Source organism: Schistocerca piceifrons, chromosome 3 (assembly GCF_021461385.2).
Source record: "Schistocerca piceifrons isolate TAMUIC-IGC-003096 chromosome 3, iqSchPice1.1, whole genome shotgun sequence".
In the NCBI taxonomy this organism is placed as follows: domain Eukaryota; kingdom Metazoa; phylum Arthropoda; class Insecta; order Orthoptera; family Acrididae; genus Schistocerca; species Schistocerca piceifrons.
In genome coordinates, this window is record NC_060140.1 from 698,777,481 (window position 1) to 698,798,229 (window position 20,749).

The 20,749-nt window shown below is 38.3% G+C and overlaps 1 protein-coding gene across 1 annotated transcript in view; it reads left to right on the top strand.

Moving 5' to 3' along the window:
• The window catches only part of LOC124788220 (corepressor interacting with RBPJ 1), a 73,311-nt gene extending 53,143 nt beyond the window's left edge, over nucleotides 1-20,168 (top strand). The window contains exons 5-7 of the mRNA XM_047255401.1: nucleotides 10,501-10,646; nucleotides 15,817-15,914; nucleotides 19,346-20,168. Of these exons, the coding sequence (XP_047111357.1) occupies nucleotides 10,501-10,646; nucleotides 15,817-15,914; nucleotides 19,346-19,811 (710 nt within the window). The 3' untranslated portion in view covers nucleotides 19,812-20,168. The remainder of the gene's footprint in view (nucleotides 1-10,500; nucleotides 10,647-15,816; nucleotides 15,915-19,345) is intronic.
• Nucleotides 20,169-20,749: the final 581 nt, after the last annotated feature.

The window sequence follows — 20,749 nt, forward strand, 5'->3', positions numbered from 1 at the left end:
AAGCTGGCTTTTTAACTACAGAACAAAAGTTGCGCCTGCACACACACGCACATGTCTATGATTTCAAATATGGCCATAATTGTAGTTGCAAGCTGGAGATAAAGAGAGAGTAAAATACATAAAGAAATCTGCGTGAACTATTTTGTTACAATATGATCACTAACGTAAAAAGAGACTATGTTGACTATCATCTTGATGCAGTGAGTGACTTGGCCTGCAATCATGACATCTAATCATGCCTCGAAAGATAGCACACAGTTTACACTACGTACCAGTGTCTGCTCTCACCTTTATTGTGATGCTCGAGCTCCCCAAGCCACCTCCTGGGCAGAGCTGATCTAGACGTGTAGCCTGTGACAACACTCCTCATGTAAAGCGTAACAAACACTGACTCATTATTCAGATTCAGTGCCCATTTCTTTGTCATGTACACTTTGTGGTAGACTTTTTAGCCCTGTAACACAAAGAATAATGTCTGTATCTAGGTGTGGTTGAAGGAAAGGAGATAACTGGCTGTTGAATCATCATCTGTGCTGTTTAAAAGGTTTCTTTGTGTAAAGGAACCAAATCTGCATCTCATGCTGAAGTAGTTTTTCGGAAAATGCTTGACTTCTGCATAAAAAATTAAATCTATAGATTAGGGATTCACATGGCCAAAGGCCTTGCTGCAGTGTTAACACCGGTTCCCATCAGATCACTGAAGTTAAGTGCTGCCGGGCTGGGCTGGCACTTGGATGGGTGACCATCAGGTCTGCTGAGCACTGTTGACAAGCGGGGTGCACTCAGTCCTTGTGAGGCAAACTGAGGAGCTACTTGATTGAGAAGTAGCGGCTCCAGTCTCGTAAATTGACATATGGCCAGGAGAGTGGTGTGCTGACCACATGCCCCTCCATGTCCGCATCTAGTGATGTCTGTGGGCTGAGGATGACACGGTGGCCGGTCAGTACTTTGGGCCTTCCTGGCCTGTTCGGACAGAGTTTACTTAAGGTGTGCGTGTTTTTTTAGGGGTTTGCGTAATTTTTTCCACCATACATTCTCTTATTCTTAACACTGGTGTTACCGACTGACGGTGGCTTTTTCCTCTTTTTTAAAGGACCTGATACTCACCACTGTGGGACACAAAAAATAGTAAAGGGAAAGGTGGTGGTTATCTATATACCCAACTTAAGAAAAGTGGTTACAAAAATTATCACAGAAGTTACATTCCTCTCTTACAACAAATTATCAAAAAGACTAAAACCTATTTTGTACCACTACTGATTTGCTCCTTGATTAGCAGTTCTGGAGCCATTTGACTGAATGCATGTATTTTCAATTCCGCCAAGATGTCCAAATTGTTTCCCTGACACACTGTGTGCAGAATTGTAATGCTGCTTTCTAATTCTACCAGCATATGGCTTTTATCTTTTAAATGGGAACCTAATGTGCTACTTTGCTCGCATACCTGTGTTCTTTAAACCTCTTTTTGAACTCTCACCGTGTTTGTCCCACATAAAAACATTCACATGATGCGCCCTTTATTTTATGTACTCCTGTCTTACAAAACTTTAGCATGCAGTAAACAGTTTGGCATATTGATAGCCCCAATAGTAAACCACGAGATGGGACAAATGTCTTAAGATTTTATGTTTGATGAATAGTCAAAAAGTGCAATTGCAAATCTGAACTGAACGTTTTGGAATCTTCGGCAAGTCATGCCTTTTCTAGACAAAATATTTTTTCTGCAATTTTATAATGGACTTTGTTGTACTTTGTACTACTACAAGGTGTGTGTTAATGTGCCAAGGCGTAGACACACAACATGTACTTTTAGTTGTTGTTGGTTACGGTTTTAATTTTTAGTAAACATATCGGCATTTGCGCAGCCGCAATTCCATAAAGTGGTGCCCCCTTACACCGTGTGGTTTACCTAGCAAGTGCAAGCACACTGAAGCAGCAGTTTTTTTGTAGTCCTTCTCATGATGAACATTACCATTTTCCAAGTTTAAATTATATGACACACCTTTCGGTTCGTGAATGTATGAGTAAGGAACAAGACGCCAAGTTATTTTTGCTATGAAATGGTATTTTTTGGTTCTGACACTTAGTTTGATTTTGCACTTTATTTTTAACATTTGATGTTAAAAAATGTATGAGTGTTATATTGTTTTCACCAGGAAATCTGATGACTGTCAGAGCCTGAAACATGTCATTTGGAATAAATGCACCAAAAAACAACCAGTACCTGTTTGTTTGCAACTGTTCAGCTTTTCTAAAATCCAGTCATCTATATTAATAATAATAGTCGCTTACCTCTACTGGCAGGTTCAGGCTGACAGCCATCCAAATTGAACGCGTATGGGTGCCCTGCTTCCTCTGATGTTACAACAGGAGGAACGCATGTCGTGTGGCATGCTCAGTGTGGATGCATTTAAACATATTCTGTAGCTATTACACATAAGACTGGTAAATATATCTTTTCTGGTGAGAAAGAAAAACAGGTCTTTTATGATTATAAAAAACGTATTTTGATATGTTAGCTACATTTTGTACACAGGAATGTATAACCTAAAATGCACCAACTGAAAAGCGGAAGCACTGCTCATATACATTGATGGATTCAAGAGTTGCTCAAAGAAGGAAACAGACATGGGCATGATCTTGTTGACACCTTTAAAAGTGGAGGACACAATAGGATTCAGAAATTCCTTGAGGATGACTACAGAAGATATTTAAGTATTTTGTGTTTTCTGATGACTGGAGATTGCTTTATGAGTTTGTTGCATTTGTTCAAGGGGTACAAAATATATCAACAAAAAGTCATCAGAGTTTGGTTACTCTTGTTTGCTTCATTGATTTTGCACTGACACCACTTTGTAACCCATTGCCAAACATCATTTTGTTTTTGTGTGATAATTATTGTCCTTGGGGTGTCACAACTCCCATTTTTCTCTACAAGGATCTAGAAGTTGCTTGGTTTCTTCACGTTTTCACTCCATACTTAATGAAAACACACTGTGGCAACAACAGTACAGTCGGTCAAGAGGTCACTTCATGAGCAAATAGAAATCTGTTTATGAAACATGTGGTGTTGTGACTTACTACATGATATTCTGTGTAGCAGCATAGTTGAGATTCACTTGTCACTGACTTACGTCCACACTAGCAATGTTCTGTAACATTAAGTCTGAAAATCTTATTCTGGATAGGATTCAAAATGCCCGCAAATTGTCCCGCAAGCACCAGATTCAAGATGCAATGTCACGAACTGAAGACATAAGTCATGAACTCATTTGAGTTACTGTTTGGGTGCAGCTGTGCTACAATGATTTGCAGCTTTGCATCCCAGTGCATACTTGGCTTAAGACTGCTGCAGCTGCACATTTATTATCTCTGTATATCTTTCTTGGATGTAAACGTGGTGCTCACACCCTGCCCAGGTCTTCTCTTTCCTTTGCCAGGTAATACAAACCAATGTTGACATCTATATCAGACTTAAGATGAACAAAGTGTAGCAATACTATGTTGATGGTTTTGAGATTACATACAGTTGCTGATTTTGAGATTACATCAATTTGCAGTTAAAATAAGGGGCATGAGCAGCACGCAAAATGGCGTATAGTTGAGGCTACTGAAGATCGAGCTAAATAAATTGAAATGAAATGTGTAGGGCAAAATATAAATCACTGTAGTTCAGTTGCAAATAGATGCAACCCCAAACTCATAAATTTAGTAAACATCTATTGGATTATGTTCTTCACTAATAATGTTATATTTTCATGACACTTTTATCAGAAATGCATTATGATGCACTTCTTGTGGTTAAATACTCATACTTTTCGACAATTTTTCCTTCTCCCAGAAACAGTGCCATACAGAGTAGCTTTTCTGCAGTGGGGTTTTACTATGATAGTTGCTAAAGCTAATGAAAATCATCAGTGTGTTCTGTGCAGTAAAATGCTAACAGCAGAGAGTATGAAACCTAGAAAATTAAAAGAATACTTGAAAGAAGTCATGTGGAGATTAAGTTCGCGCATGGATTCATCAGGCTACTTTTTCCAGTTAACAGAAGCCATCTAGAACTTCATATTGAATGTGTCTTCAAATTGTTGAAACCAAGAAACCTCATATGGTAGGAGAGGATGTCATGAAGTCTTAAGAGATCAACATGTTGAAAAGTTAAACTAGTCACATCTTTCTTACAACAGAATCAGAAATTGTATCGAGGACATGAGTTTGAGTACAGTATCAACAATACGTGCTTGAAGTTCAAGATGTTATCAGAACTAATAGTGATGTTTGACACGAGCAGTGAAAATGTGCATTCACATATAAGTCAGCACTTACCTTGATAAATTCTGTCACTAACTGTTTTCTTGAACTGTGGAAATGACAAGTAAATGCCAGAGTTTTAAGACTGTTTTCCATGAGTGAAGGAATATTTTTAGACTGTGAAGTTCAATGCAAAGGAGAAATTTTTGCACAATGTCAAGGCAACAATCTGAAAATAAATTTCTCTAACACAGAACTAGCAAATTTTAGAAAAAAAACTGGTGCTGAGTACCCACTATTGTCAGAAAAAGCAGTAAGATTGCTGATTCCTTTCCCAAAAACTTATAGTTTGAAAGTGGATTTGTGACTATGGCAGCAATGAAAACAAAAGCAAGGAACTGATTGAATTTGGAATCGGATTTACAATGAGCATTGCCAGAGTCCAAACTGAATGTAAGAGAGATTGTTACATATAAGCAGTACGAAACATCTCACTGACTCATTATTTCTTGTTTAATGTAAAACCATCAAAAATTTTGTGTTTTCTTTATTGAATGTCAATGAAACATAGTGTGTTGTGCCATAATTTAAAAACAGGAATGCTCAAACAATCTTTTCGGATCCAAACTTTTGTTAGATAGTAGACTCGGGTATATTGGTTTGCGTAACTGTCGCAGAAAGGTTGAGAACCAGTGATCTAGAGTTAAGGATTGAAAAATTTTGTTGTTATGTGGCTGAGAGCAGTTCATTGTAAAGCTGCTTGACAAAGACATTGGTGACCAAAATTAAAGCAACAAATGGAAATTTTGCAAGGTTGCATTTATTTTGCCACAAAACAGTATAAATAGGTAATAGTAAAGTAGAAACAATGTAAAAAAATAAAGAACATAAATAACTGCAAATGCATAATGGTAGACAAAAATGTTCTTTATTTTTTCTAACTTCAATGGAAAAGCACACACATTTCGGCAACTGGTTAATGTGCTCAATATGGGGTGTGACCACCTCTGGCAGCAGTAAGGCTGACAATGTCAGGGAATGCCATGAATGACGTCATCAATCTCATGTGGAGGCAATAATGCCCTTCATCTTGCAGAACTGCTTGTAGGTCTTGTAGAGTGGTTGGTGGATGCTGACATGATGCAACCCGTCTCCCTAGTGCATCCCAGACTTGCTCTATTGTATTGCATAAATTGGGAGAGTGAGCAGGCCATGCCATGTGTGCAATATCTTCTGTTTCCAAGAAAACTTCAAGCACCTGAGCTGTATGAGGTTGAGCATTATCATCCATCAGTACAAAGTCTGGGTCCACAGCACCTTGTAACAACCACAAGTGAGGCCCCAAGATCTCATCAAGATAAGAGCAAGTCTGGACTCATCTATGAAAAGAACATTGGCCCACTGTTCAACCATCAAAGTGGCATGTCGACTACTCTATTCTAGACACTCCCTTCTGTGAAGATACTAGAGGTACACATACAGCAGGTCTCTGACAATAAAGACCACTCTGCTGAAGCCTTCTGTACATCTTTTGCCTCAATACAGCACGTCCTGTGGCTGCTGCGAGGTCAGATGTCAGATGCCAGTTGCCGTGCAGTACTAACATGGTATCATTATGTTCTTACAGCCAAATAGCAGTCCTCTCTTTCTGATGTCACACATGGTTGGCTCAGCCCTGGTCTTCTGGATACAGTTTTGTTCTCCATAAACTGTCGCCACATCCAAGAAACAACAGAATGTTTCACATTCAGCCATGGGGCAAAATCAGTTTGCGACTGTCGTGCTTCCATTCTTCCTGTGGCCCTCCACCGCTGAGTGTCTGATAGGCACTGTCTGTGACTGTGCACACAGTGATTCTGGATGTGGGGTTACCCGGGAACACTACTCCATTTGATAGGTGCCATGATGTCATCGTTGGCATGGTTGCCCATTGCCCGGAATGCCATCTTCCATGCAGAACACGGTCATATGGACATCTGCTGACTGTGTGTGGTTATATTGTGAATTAGGAAAGGATGGGGAAATAGCAGTTTGTTGCTTTAATTTTGAACACTAATGTAGTAATATGTTGTAAAGAGGACTCCGTATTTATAGCATTCGGTCTTTGAAATTTTCAGAGCAGTCAAGTAGTTAAATATTAAACTACCAGTGGGAGATAACAGCAGATATTTAATATAAAACTGAGTAAGCAGCAACTTCTTGTGGAGTAGCAGCTTTCTGTGTCATTTCATAGTTTCTTTTTAACTGCCATGAGCACTAACAGTATTACACAGTGTAGTGATAGTTTATTCTTAAAATGGCGTACATATTAAATTTATGACAGATCTGGATCTTTTATTATTGACTGGCTCTGTATCCCTAAAGGTTTCTCTCTTTGATGGGGTAGGATCCACAGAATATGATGTACGGATTGATGAACACACAAATGCAGTGATGATTTTTCTTATTCCATTGTGTGAGCTTCATATTCCATTGCTTTAGATTCATATGTTTTTCATTAGATTTTAATTGTGGGCAAATGTGTGTATACTACTTACAGACCTCTGTAGACTATGTTTGGTAAAATTTCTTAATTAGAAGTAATCTCAAGAGAAATTAGGTTAAGTTGTCCCTCAGTTGTATTGGGAAGGTTGGAATCATTAAGTACATTTCTTGGATCATTACTGAGGCTTGAAACACCAACTATATTTTGTTTTGTCATTACTTAATATACTGTACAGTGACTGACTGCTTAAATTATTGCTCTTACTATTACCGTAGTAGCCACTATTAGCATTGATGGTTCCTTGAGTGCCCTACAAAAATGCCTATCACATTAAGTTCCTTTTCCTTAATCACAAAGGCCCATATTACATTGCCAAATATCTTAGATCAGTGATAAAAGCACTTCAGTACACATTAAATATTTTATGAAAAAAATAATTGATAATCTTATTGTACAATGCATTACCAGCCTAACCTTTAACAAATTATAATTTTACAGCTTCTTTTTCATCTTGATTTCTTTTCTATTTGTTAATCATTATTAGAATTAAATGTTGAGACTTAGGTAAGCAGTCTGCAGGTTTTGCTGCTATCCTCTACTGTCATTTCCTGTGCGAGTCGAGCTCCAACATGCTCCATTGAGTTGATTTTATGTGGTATTGGCAGCACTTGTGGAGTGAGCGCTTTGCCAAATTAGTTCTCAGTGGTGTTAATTATTGTAAAACTTCCTGCTACTTGTTCTGGCCTCTTCTGCAAGTGATCGAATGTTTTTGTTTCTGCCATGCAGAAGTTTTCCACTTAATGGATTCAGCTTGGGACTCGCTGTCAAGAATAAGCAATGAAGCTGCATGTAAAGATGGGAATGAAATAACCCCGTTGATGATGTGACATCTTATCAGTCACAGATATTAAAAATCATCTCAGGCTTGCATGGCAGTTAATCCTGCGAACTGCTGGTGTTGGATTTTTGGTAGTACTTGTTCATTTCCACATCTTGTTTGGAAGATTAGGATGCTGAGAATTTGCCCAAGTCAGCTTTTCTTCTGGCAGAGCTCATCCAATTTCTGTACATTGTAGAGCAGCTCGTTGCCATAGATGATGTAAAGTGATGGCTGAAATTCATTCTGGGCGATTGGCTGGAGGTATATTTTCAGGTTTTCAACTGAATTGAAAATTCAATTTTGTGCATAATATTTCAGGGACTGACCTGCTCATCTTCTTTCACTTCTCTAAGCAGTGTTCTTGTATGCATTCCTTGCGTGGGCTCCAATTAGTTGATGAGACGTGGTGCACTATAGACTATTCAAATGTTTTAGGGTACTTCCCGCAGATTGTGTGGTAGGAATGGGACATTGGTAGGGTGAGGGCTCAATTGCGAATGAGTACTCTGTGATAGGTGAGATCCAGTTCAACAGCTGCAGCCTGCTCACAAACACACATCTTCCATAACAGCTAGTAAGTCTGCAAACAGCTTTATTAAATGATTGTCAGTATGACAAGCAATTTGACAAGAAATAGCCACATAGACAAAAGATCAGCCAAAGCAAAACAAGTCCAGCTACAAGATATGAGGAAGAAATGTCATGTTGTTGTTGTGGTCTTCAGTCCTGAGACTGGTTTGATGCAGCTCTCCATGCTACTCTTATCCTGTGCAAGCTTCTTCGTCTCCCAGTACTTATTGCAACCTACATCCTTGTGAATCTGCTTAGTGTATTCATCTCTTGGTCTCCCTCTATGATTTTTACCCTCCACGCTGCCCTCCAATGCTAAATTTGTGATACCCTGATACCTCAGAACATTTCCTACCAACTGGTCCCTTCTTCTTGTCAAGTTGTGTCTCAAACTCCACTTCTCCCCAATTCTATTCAATACTTCCTCATTAGTTATGTGATCTACCCATCTAATCTTCAGCATTCTTCTGTAGCACCACATTTAGAAAGCTTCTATTCTCTTCTTGTCCGAACTATTTATCGTCCATGTTTCACTTCCATACATGGCTACACTCCATACAAATACTTTCAGAAACGACTTCCTGACACTTAAATCTATACTTGATGTTAACAAATTTCTGTTCTTCAGAAATGCTTTCCTTGCCATTGCCAGTCTACATTTTATATCCTCTCTACTTCGACCATCATCAGTTATTTTGCTCCCCAAATAGCAAAACTCATTTACTACTTTAAGTGTCTCATTTCCTAATCTAATTCCCTCAGCATCACCTGACTTAATTCGACTACATTCCATTATCCTCATTTTGCTTTTGTTGATGTTCATCTTATATCCTCCTTTCAAGACACTGTCCATTCCGTTCAACTGCTCTTCCAAGTTCTTTGCTGTGTCTGACAGATTACAATGTCATCAGCGAATCTCAAAGTTTTTATTTCGTCTCCATGGATTTTAATACCTAATCTGAATTTTTCTTTTGTTTCCTTTACTGCTTGCTAAATATACAGATTGAATAACATCAGGGAGAGGCTACAACGCTGTCTCACGCCCTTACCAACCACTGCTTCCCTTTCGTGCCCCTCGACTCTTATAACTGCCATCTGATTTCTGTACAAATTGTAAATAGCCTTTCGCTCCCTGTATTTTACCCCTGCCACCTTTAGAATTTGAAAGAGAGTATTCCAGTCAACATTGTCAAAAGCTTCCTCTAAGTCTACAAATGCTAGAAATGTAGGTTTGCCTTTCCTTAATCTTTCTTCTAAGATAAGTCGTAAGGTCGGTATTGCCTCATGTGTTCCAACATTTCTGCGGAATCCAAACTGAACTTCCCTGAGGTGGGCTTCTACCAGTTTTTCCATTCGTCTGTAAAGAACTCGTGTTAGTATTTTCCTGCTGTCATAAAACAAAAAAAGAGGGAAAGATATAGTATAGGACACAATGTTGATTATTACAATTCTAGAAATGTAAAATAAAGAACATGTATCACATACAAATTATGTGACAACCTGTTCATTAATATTACCTAAATATAAAGTTTCCTTCCCGTGACTCCATGTCTTTCTTGAAATTGTAAAGCTTTAGGAAGCAGTCCCTCCCCCCCCTTTTATTCTCTTTATTGTGCAACTGGAACAGCTTGTGGTTCCTGCAATCCTCTTAAGCACATTTGTAATGATATTTTTACTTCCTTGTGGTTCTTCTGATATAAATTTAATGGAATAGATGGTATGTAACATAGTGTGTGACATTACAGATGGAGTTTTTGGAAGTGTCACCCAGCACATTCATAGAACTCTAGTTGCCGGAAGTCACACACTATGGATGTGCGATGGAAATGTGCACAGATGTCAAGAATTCAGTAGCAATTATTATAGGCACTTTATAGTAAATTGTGACTTTAGAATGACTAAATCACAGTAGCTCTCCTGATTGCTCATCATTCTTTCAGCATCTGTTTTAGTATTAGTTTCCATCTACCACTAAGGAGGAAGGAAAATGCAAAACATTTTGAGACCTGTGATTCTGCGCTACTTCATATTGGTCATGACTTCAAGTTGCTGTGTTATGACATAATTTGCTCCTGTATGGCATGTAATAAATTATTTTACAGTGAAGTTTACTTTTTAAATTCACTGCCTTGGTACTCAGTTTCTATGGGATTTTTACTAAATGTAAGATTAAATATGTAAATTAATCTCTGTTTGGATTAAAGTACATGCATGGTAAATAAATATGTATTGTTTAATTTGCCCGTTGGGAACAGCATTTCCTGTCACTCATTAGCGTGACGTTAATCATCTTACCAGTTCTCTTTTATTTCAGATAAGGAATGTCCTATGTATAATCAGTCATCAAGTGCTGAAAACACAGCTTCCAGTCTTGATACTCATTTGTTGCTACAGCAGATGAGGGAGGATGGACTTGCAATGAAAAAGAGTGCACTTTCTCTCCAGCAGCAGACATCGCAGGTTTGTTTCATTAGAAGATAAATCATTAACAGAGCCTGTTTAAATTTGTCCTTGAAAGTTGGAATCTCGTGTTGAATACAAAGGTTTCCATAAAATGTGTAGACATTCCCAGGGGATTGAGGGATGAGACAGTTTAGATATAACTCTAAACTGATACAGACATAAGATGATGAATCCTGATTACCTCCAGCAATTACTTGTGACACAATAGGTCATCATCAGTGTTGTCACTTTTGATGAACGTGAAATGTTCTTTTGTAACATGAAATGTTCTTTGTTAAAGATTTCTCAGTGTATCTCTTGTGATTGTCACATATTGCTTTTCACTTTTTTTCCTGACATTGTGCCTATGTGGTTAGTTACCTATGTTGCACAACATGGTTTGGGATTCCAATCGATAAAGTCTAGTGATACTAAATGTGAAGAATGTGGGAAAACCCAATCCTCCTTTCAATCTTACCCTTTACTCAAGGCAATCTCATATATCATTAGTAATATCTGCTGTTGTCACTATCATGGAGCACACAAATACGAGGGTGATTTGAAAAGTTCTCGGAATCACCACAAGAGGTCTGCACTAGTGCAAGAGTTGTTCAGATGATATTCATTGGACTGTTGCCTGTAAACACATGACATGTCAGTGCTCTTCCAAGAGAGCTGTGGCAGTGACATGGCTGTGTTGTCTTTTCTGTGTAGTGATTTGCAAAGATGGAAAAAATTGAGATTTGAGCAGTGATTAAGTACTTCATAAAGAAAGAAATGAAAGCAAACGACGTTCATGCTGATTTCCAGAATACACTGGGGGACTCTGCTCCTTCATATTCAACTGCTGACAAGTGGACAAATGAATTTAAATTTGGTCAGGAGAGCTTAGATGATGATCCGAGCAGTGTTCGACCAAGATGAGTCACTATTCCAGGAATCATTGCAAAAGTGCACAAAATGCTCATGGAGGATCTCCAATTGAAAGTGCGTGAAATTGCTCACACTCGCCAGATGTCATCTGAAAGGGTATATCACATTTTAACTGAAGAGTTAGAAATGAAAAAATTATCTGCAAGATGGATGACACAACTTTTGATGCTGGATCAAAAACGTGCTGTCGCCATGGCAAGATTACATGAACTAAGGTATGAATTGTTGCCAACCTGCTCCTTCCCCCCCCCCCCTCCCCCCCCCCTTATTCACCTGATATGACGCTTATCAGACTCCCATCTCTTCCCAAAATTGAAATGTTTTCTAGGTGGACAAAGATTCACTTCAAACGAAGAATTGATACCCGGAGCTGACAACTATTTTACAGGCCTCGAGGAAACTCATTTTCGAGATGGGATCAAGGCACTTGAATATCGGACAAGTGCATTAATCTACAAGGAGACTACATTGAAAAAAATAAGTTTCAGTGATCTAAGTACTTTTTATCTATTCCGTTCCAAGAACTTTTCAAACCACCCTCGTAGCATGCCAAAGAGATGTGTGGTCAGATACAAGTGACGAGTACTACTTGCACATACATGAAACAGTGGCCCATGTAAGACCTTGAGATGACATCTAAATCACTTTAATTCTTGGTATTATGACTTTCTTTTCCACTAACGCGTGTATATTACTTGTGTAATAATTCGCTTAGTTCAGTATGTTTACTTTTTCTTACGGCTTAAACTAAACCTTATCAGGCCAAACAATTTCCTTAATGATCTCCTCTTCTTGCATCATGTTTGGAAACTACTCTTTGTACTGAGTTCACTGGTCAGGGTTACCTTTAATTAAGATTTATGAAAGTTTTAGGATGTGCTCTTTAAGCTTGTCTGTTTTAATAATTTTGTGCGTGCTGATTAACTACATTATCAGATGAACTCCTGCAGTGATGATGGAATATAATCAAGACACCATAGATAAAGAAGCAGTACTTTTTGCTGTACAGTGTCTTGTCTCATCTTCCCTTGTACTCCCTGCTTGCATTTCAAACTCATAAGTGCTGGGATTGTTTAGCTGACTTCCTATACTCAAGTCTCCATTCTCATTAACTTTGTCAACACTCTATTTTCCAGCACCACTTTATAAATTGCTTTCATACAATAGTCATTGTTGTGTTTGGGTATCTGTGTGGTTGTGTGCATGAATGTGTGTACATTTGCTAGAAAAGGAGCTATTGCTCGAAAGCTGTAATCCTTTCATCGTAAGAATAAACCTGATAAACATTGCACTATGTATTCTTCCGCATTTTCTGGAACCTCGTTAGATTTCCGTTTCACGTGGGGCTGCAGCCAGGCTGTCTCGAGTCTCCCAAGTACGATAATAAGGGTACGTTTTGTGCTGTGTGTAGTGCGCACATTGACTTAGTGATAATACAAGACAACAGATTTACCAGCGCATTTAACTTAGACAGCACTGGCCGGTCAGCTGGTACAGCTAGCCTACAGTGACATGGCCAACTGCAGTTCCCACTAAAGAGAGACGAGCAGAGGAGGAGTACAGCTTTGAATGTCATTTAATTTTTGAGCAGTTTGAAATAATACACTGTAAATCTCCCACAATACACTCCTTAGATGACTAGATGAAAACCGCGACATGTTATAGTTTTTAGCTAACGTACTATTGTAATTAAAAACAAGAATGATGAAAATTCCTGAGACTTAACCATAGGGTAATTTTTCTGCATAAGCTGTGTGTAATGTAAGAGAGTATTGAAGGATTTCACTGTATAGTTAAATATTGAAGCCACTGAAGGTATTACTTACAGTCAGTTGTCTCGTAATCTCTTAGCTCCTTCCTCATCTGAATCCAAGAAATACATTTCAGTTCTGGAAGTGTCACCTGCTACGTTGATAACGAGCCTGTCAACAATAGAATTGACGAAGCCAACCTGGCGCAGCATTTTCTCTTCTTCTTTTAAGATGAGCCGTTGTGTATTCTGCCAGCATTCAGCAATGACGTGTGAAAAAGCTGCGTGCGTTAGTTCCAGTATGTCGGCAGCTTAACAGTCTTGTTACTTCTCGGGTCAAATCCTGTGGCTTGGCTCCAGCCTCGGTTCTGTTGGGTTCATATTGTAATGGTACAGTAGCAAATGTAAAAATGCCGCATTTGTATGTTGTGCCGGATGCTGTGAAAATGGTTGTTTCTCATGTTTTACGGTATTTTATAAAACAATGGACATACTCCAAATAGAGGAGATTTGGTTTTTCATTTATACCTTAAAAAATTAAATTGTTATGTTTTCTTAATTTAAACAACTTTTATGAACAGTCTTTCATAAAACACGATAAATTAATTAAAAATTTGTATTTTAAATGGAAACGAATTTTTTGTCCAATATGTAATTAGAAACAAGATGATGTGCATTATTCATAAAAAATTATGATGAATTCTATAATTACGAGATGTAGGTATTTCAAATTGAATGAGAAAAAAAAAAAGTTACTGGGGAGGTTTGAACCAACACATGAATTGCTGCAGTTGGTTCACATTCCATTATGCTACCGACAGCACTACACATTCGTTGTGGATTTGTGTATCAACTACATTATATACAGCACTGGGAAAACTTCAAAGCCGATTATCTCTGTAAATTTGTGAAAAACATTAAGAACACAACCTATTTCTCGGCACTTTTTAACCATGTTCCACACATGTGTTTCACTATGGAACAGAAAGCAGCCTCAGCCATTTTCATACTGCGCATTAACAGCGCGACAATCAGAGCACAAAGCTGCAGAGACTGTGACTATTCACGATTTTTGAAATAAAAACTACATAGCTAAAGTGTGATTAAGAAAATGTTGATGGCTGTTAATACATTTGAATATATTTAAGTTTCATTTAATGTAACTTAGTAATATCTAATACATAAGTAGGACCTACTTCCAAGAGCATAACAATACCAGTGTACGTGTGCTACAGCTTCTGACCATTCATTGTGTTTGTGTTCATTTACATTGGGTTTATTCTTATGATGAACGGATTATAGTGTAAACGCTTTTTCCTGCTATGTGTTTGCTGGCTGCGGTGGTCTAGCGGTTCTAGGCGCGCAGTGCGGAACCGCGCGACTGCTACGGTCGCAGGTTCGAATCCTGCCTCGATCATGGATGTTTGTGATGTCCTTAGGTTAGTTAGGTTTAAGTAGTTCTAAGTTCTAGGGGACTGATGACCACAGATGTTAAGTCCCATAGTGCTCAGAGCCATTTGAACCATTTTTTTTGCTATGTGTTTCTGTGCTCCATGCAGCGGCCTGCTGTAGGTGATTGATTGCCTTTCCATTATTGTAATGTTGCTCCATCCAGGAATTTCCATTATTGTTTTGAACTTCATTATGTCTCTGAAAGATATTACCGTTTAGATTATAAATACAGTAAGGAAAGTTCAGGATGGACACACCATCCAGCGCAAAGTAGGTGTGTGTGTGTGTGTGTGTGTGTGTGTGTGTGTGTGTGTGTGTGTGTGTGAGAGAGAGAGAGAGAGAGAGAGAGAGAGAGATGTAGCAAAATTTCCACTCTTTTGCATGTGTTTGCCGGTGATGTTAATAATTTGTAGCAAAATGTGGAAACTGATGAAGCATCCAGCAAAGTTTAAACCTGGGTAAGAGGATGTAAGGGCAATCTGTTTACCATTGTCTGAAAAAATACTTAATATGTAATTAGTTTCAAACATCGTAATTGCTTGATGTAATAGCAAAAGCAATCAATTTTTGACAAAATCAGGTAACCGGATAGATAATATCTTCACACCAAGCAGCAGCGGAACACACACACAAAAGATTATAATTAGAGAAGTTTCCAAAGCCAGTGACTCCCTCTTCAGACAGAAGGGTTGTAGGGGAAGGAAGAGGGGTGAAGGAAAAGAATTGGAGAGGTCTAGGAGAAGGGTGGATTTTGGGAAAGTCACCCAGAGCTGTGGGTCAGGGGAGACTTACCAGACGGGATGAGAAGGACAGACTTTCCTTCTCATCTCATCTGGTAAGTCTCCTTTGGAGTAGGTGATTAAAGCTGCAACACTGTGTGCCTTAACCAGATAAAAGCTGTGGTTCTTTTCATATCATTTGTTGAATAAAGTATTTAGTTGTAGTAGAAAATTTGAAATTAGTCATTTCTGGAAACCCCTACATATTATTACTAGATTTGCAAATGAGATGAAATTTATATTTTTACATTACAGTTATGGCTTTTGTTTCCAGAGGTCAGTGAAAGTGGAGTCAGATGACGATAAGCTGAAGGCATCAGATATTGAGATGCTGAAATCCCTGTCAAAAAAGCAGAAGAAAAAGCTTTTGAGGTAAGAAATATCGAGTTACTTTGCTGATAGCATTATGTTGTGTTCCAAATGCAGGGTGAAAATTGATCATTGAATTTAGAATTGTAAGATTTTTCTTACTGCTATCTGTGTAATGTATTAACCCACCTGAATAAGTACACTACGTGATCAAAAGTATCCAGACACTCCCAAAAACATATGTTTTTCATAGTAGCTGCTTTTTGCTGCCACCTACTGCCAGGTACTCCATATCAGTGGCCTCAGTAGTCATTAGACATCATGAGAAAGCAGACTGGGGTGCTCCACGGAACTCATGGCTTCAAACGCGGTCAGGTGATTGAGTGTCACGTGTGTCATATGTCTGTATGCAAAATTTCCGCACTCGTAAACATCCGTAGGTCCACTGTTTCTGATGTGATAGTAAAGTGGAAACATGAAGAGAAACGTACAGCACAAAAGCGTGCTGGCTGACCTCATTCTGTTGACTGACAGACACCTCTGACAGTTGAAGAGGGTCGTAATGTGTAATAGGCAGGCAGCTATTCAGATCATCGCACAGGAATTTCAAACTGCATCAGAATCCACTGCAAGTATTATGACAGTTAGGCAGGAGGTGAGAAAACTTCGACTTCATGGTCGAGTGGCTGCTCGTAAGCCACACATCACGCCGGTAAATACCAAATGATGCCACGGTGGTGTAAGAAGCGTAAACATTGACAATTGACCAGTGGAAAAACATTTTGTGGAGTGAAGAATCACGGTACACAATGTGGCAATCAGATGGCAAGGTGTGGGTATGGCAAATGCTCAATGAACGTCGTCTGCCGGCATGAGTACTGCCAACAGTAAAAATCTGAGACGGTGGTGTTATGGTGTGGTCATGTTTTTCATGGAGGGGGCTTGCCCCTCTTGTTGTTTTGCATGGCTCTATCACAGCACAGGCTTACACTGATGTTTTAAGCACCTTCTTGCTTACCACTGTTGAAGAGCAATTCGGAGATGGCGATTGAATCTTTCAACACAATCAAGCACCTGTTCATAATGCACGGCCTGTGGTGGAGTGGTTACATGACAATAACATCCCTGTAATGGACCGACCTGCACAGAGTCCTGATGTGAATCCTATAGAACACCTTTGGGGTGTTTTGGGATGTCGACTTCGTGCCAGGTCTCACAATCCGACATCGATACCTCTCCTCAGTGCAGCACTCCATGAAGAATGGGCTGCCAGTCCCCAAGAAACCTGATTGAACTTATGCCTGCGAGAGTGGAAGCTGTCATCAAGGCTGAGAGTGGGCCAACACCATGTTGAATTCCACGAACTTTTAAGTCATTTTCAGCCAGGTGTGTGGATACTGTTGATCACATAGTGTATTTGTTTTCATACATCAGCAGCAGCTGTGAACTTTGGTGTGACTGCTAAAATGTGGATGCTTATGTACTTGAACCAAGTACTAAAAGTGTATTTAGTTGGTTATAATAAATTTGGAGACATATTTTACAGTGTTACATGTGTATCAATGAATTAAAATGACAGCTATGTGCACTGTGTGTAGACCAAGGCATTATACTCTCCCAGCAGTTTCAACCTAGTTAGTTAATTGTAAAATTTGACTTTGGTACGTATTTTTATCCATATACATCTCATATGGCTCCTCTAAGTCATACGGACACACCTGTACAGCTATGTTAATACAATTGGAAGAAACTCACACATCAGTTTTTGCACCTGTTTAATGAGTGGGTGCTCAGGCTGACAAGAAGTGTAGGGGAGAAATCCAAATAGTACAGGTACTGAATAGCTGCTGAAGCCATTGATGAAGCATGTAGCAATTTGCAACTTGTTGATCAAGTGGATGCTAGAGTTTCTAGTTAGCTACAGTTTGTCGATGGTCACTCATGTAGTTAGGCAGCTGTTTAGTTGTCATACTCGAGTTGAATGCTGGATAATATTAGCAACACAGCTGATATGATATGGCTGCTTTCACAGATGGCTCTACATTTGACAGGAGAAGAAATGTCTTAAGGATTCAGAAGTTTGTTTTTGAAGGAAATGATGATGAAGTAAACAAATGAGCAGCTGATAGCCCCTGAAAAGTAATAAAATATTTTTAGTTAGGGTACTGAAATGAAAACGGAATTATCTGTAATTTACTGAGAGACAAGGATGTTCACCAAGGTAATTCAAATCAATTTGGTTACTTGTTGCAGAAATCGTGATAAGAAAATCTTAGGTTGTTTTGACAAATTCTGTCAGTTGATGTAAGGACATGATTAATGCAGGTCATAACAATGACTGACAGATACACATTACAGTTTGACAGTGTTTATTTACTGTGCACAGTGTCAGCCTTATTTGGTATCTTTGATATGTACTTGTATCCTGTAATACGGTGACTGGTGTATAAGAGCAGATAATAAATGTTATTTTGATGATGACATGTAATTTAGGCATGTATGACATTTTGTGACATTTCAGCTTTCACTTGAGAATGGCTATAAAGCCAAGATCATGATTGTGTGAAATAAATGAGTAGTAATTTACAGTCAGGTGGTGGAAATTTCTTTCAAAAAGTTCTTCATGACAGTAGTTCTGCACAAAGGAAACCTCTGAGGAAAAATACTGTATGTCTTTCCTAAGAGTCACCAGATGCCTTTTCTTTGGTCTTTCTGAAGGTACTGCCAATTTTGTAGTAATGTGGGTATGGGGTATTTCATCTCAATGCCAATAGTGTACCAAAAATGTCTTCTTGGTTCTCATTATAAAGTAACTTTCCTTAAGTGTAATTTTAAACACCCAGTTGTTGGAGCAGCTATGATTAGACTGGTATGATATTCAGTAAAAGAATATTTATCATCAGTGACAGACACACGAGGCTTAATCAGTCTTTTTAACAATGAATTATTATGGCTAAATCTGCTAGTGAACTGAAGCATTAATTGTAGACAATTATTTTCATTATGATAGGTTTCTTTCAGAAAATAAGATTTTATTGTTGGACATTGGCATACTGTAATATGCCAAAAGCTGATTTAATCCACAATTTTGTGTGCAGGTGAAAAAAGATACAAATAATGCTGAAAGATGAATCTAGAATATGGGTACACAGATGAGTTGGCAAGAAAGGAAGAAGTAAGACTGATAGATGTGTTAAAATTCTCTCTCTCTCTCTCTCTCTCTCTCTCTCTCTCTCTCTCTCTCTCTCCCCCCCCCCCCCCCCCTCTCTCTCTCTCTCTCTCTCTCTCTCTCTCTCTGTGTGTGTGTGTGTGTGTGTGTGTGTGTGTGGGGGGGGGGGGGGGGGTGTAAAAGAGGAGGAGGGAGTATACTCAATGACATCCAGTTACAGTCGTTACTGCAGATTGACTATGTAAAGAGTTGTTTCATAATTTCTAGTGCTGCATTTTAATTGTTAAGTATGGTGTTTCTGTAGCTCTTTTTGTTTTGTTTTCAGAGCTTTACTTAAGTTGGAAAAAATGGAAAACGGGCATTCAAAGGAAAAGAGGAAGAAACACAAAAGCCATTCAAAACACAAGAAAGAGGGTAATACAGACAGTTCTAATTCAGATGGAGAACAAAAGCATAAGAACAAGAAAAAGAAATCAAAGAAAACATCAAGCAAGAAACATACTGATAAAGACAAGAAGAAACAGAAGAAAAAGCAGCACAACCATAATGAACAATCGTCATCTTCTACCTCAAGCTCAAGCAGTAGTAGTGAAGACAGTAGTAGTGAAAGTGAAGCAGAGGAAAACTCAAAAGGAAAATCAAAGTCGAAACATTATCATGAAAACAGAAAATCTGAAGATAAAAGACACCCAACCTACAATGATGATGAACAGTCTGACTCAAAATCAAGAAAGAGAAAATCAATAGAAAACCACGAGGGATCTTCAGAAAAGAGGCAACGTAGATCTTGATTTCATGCCATGGTCAGAGAACATTGGCAACAGTTTTCATTACAGATCAGTTTGTTTCAATAGACAATCATTTATAAAATTTTCTGGATTTATTTGGAATAAGAAATATCATGTGAGAAATAGTTGTTGGAGAATATTTGTGTATTAATTCCACACATCATTGTTATATTAATTGTTTTAAGTGATACTTTGTGGCAGCCCTTCCATCTGTGAAACTGAAGCAGCCACACTTTGTGCAAACTCAGATTTGTGTTTAATTAGAGAATTCTGCTAGTACTGTGTTATATATAAAGGTTTCTTTTATTTGCAGAGTAAAATGTAGAAAAGGAGCTAATGAAATAAAATTGATGATTTGTATCGTTGGTTAGATTAGTAACCATGTGATCACCCTCAAAATAATTTATGTTTTTAGATGGCAAAATAATTGCATTCTTAGACTAGCTATAGTTGAAAAATAATGTCAATTTGCTAATTTATGCAATGAATATTTTACCATAGTGGTCAGTCTACCATTACGGACTGAGAATAAGTGTATGAACAACACAAGTACAAAACAAAGTAATTTTTTGGGTTTTGCAGGCATTGCCCCACAGCTCATAAAAATTTAAGGAAAGTTATTTTTATGTATCAGAATGAACAACTTATAAACAAGCCTTTATTTTGCTACTAGGTTCAATCTCTCTGATTATTTTCAGGCAACATAAAAATTGTTCTTGCAACCTATATGCATCACTCCTGTAGTGACATGAATAATAAAAATAAAGTTGTAAGAAGCCAGTGGGAGTCACTGTCAACAAAAAAGTATTTGTGCTTCAGTTTACTCTTATTACATTGCCTCATTTTGTTTTTACTGTTGTGTGTGGAGTGTTATTTACATCCGATGAACTGAACAGATGATTTCTATCACTGATGATTTTTGTTTTATGGGCATTAAGGTT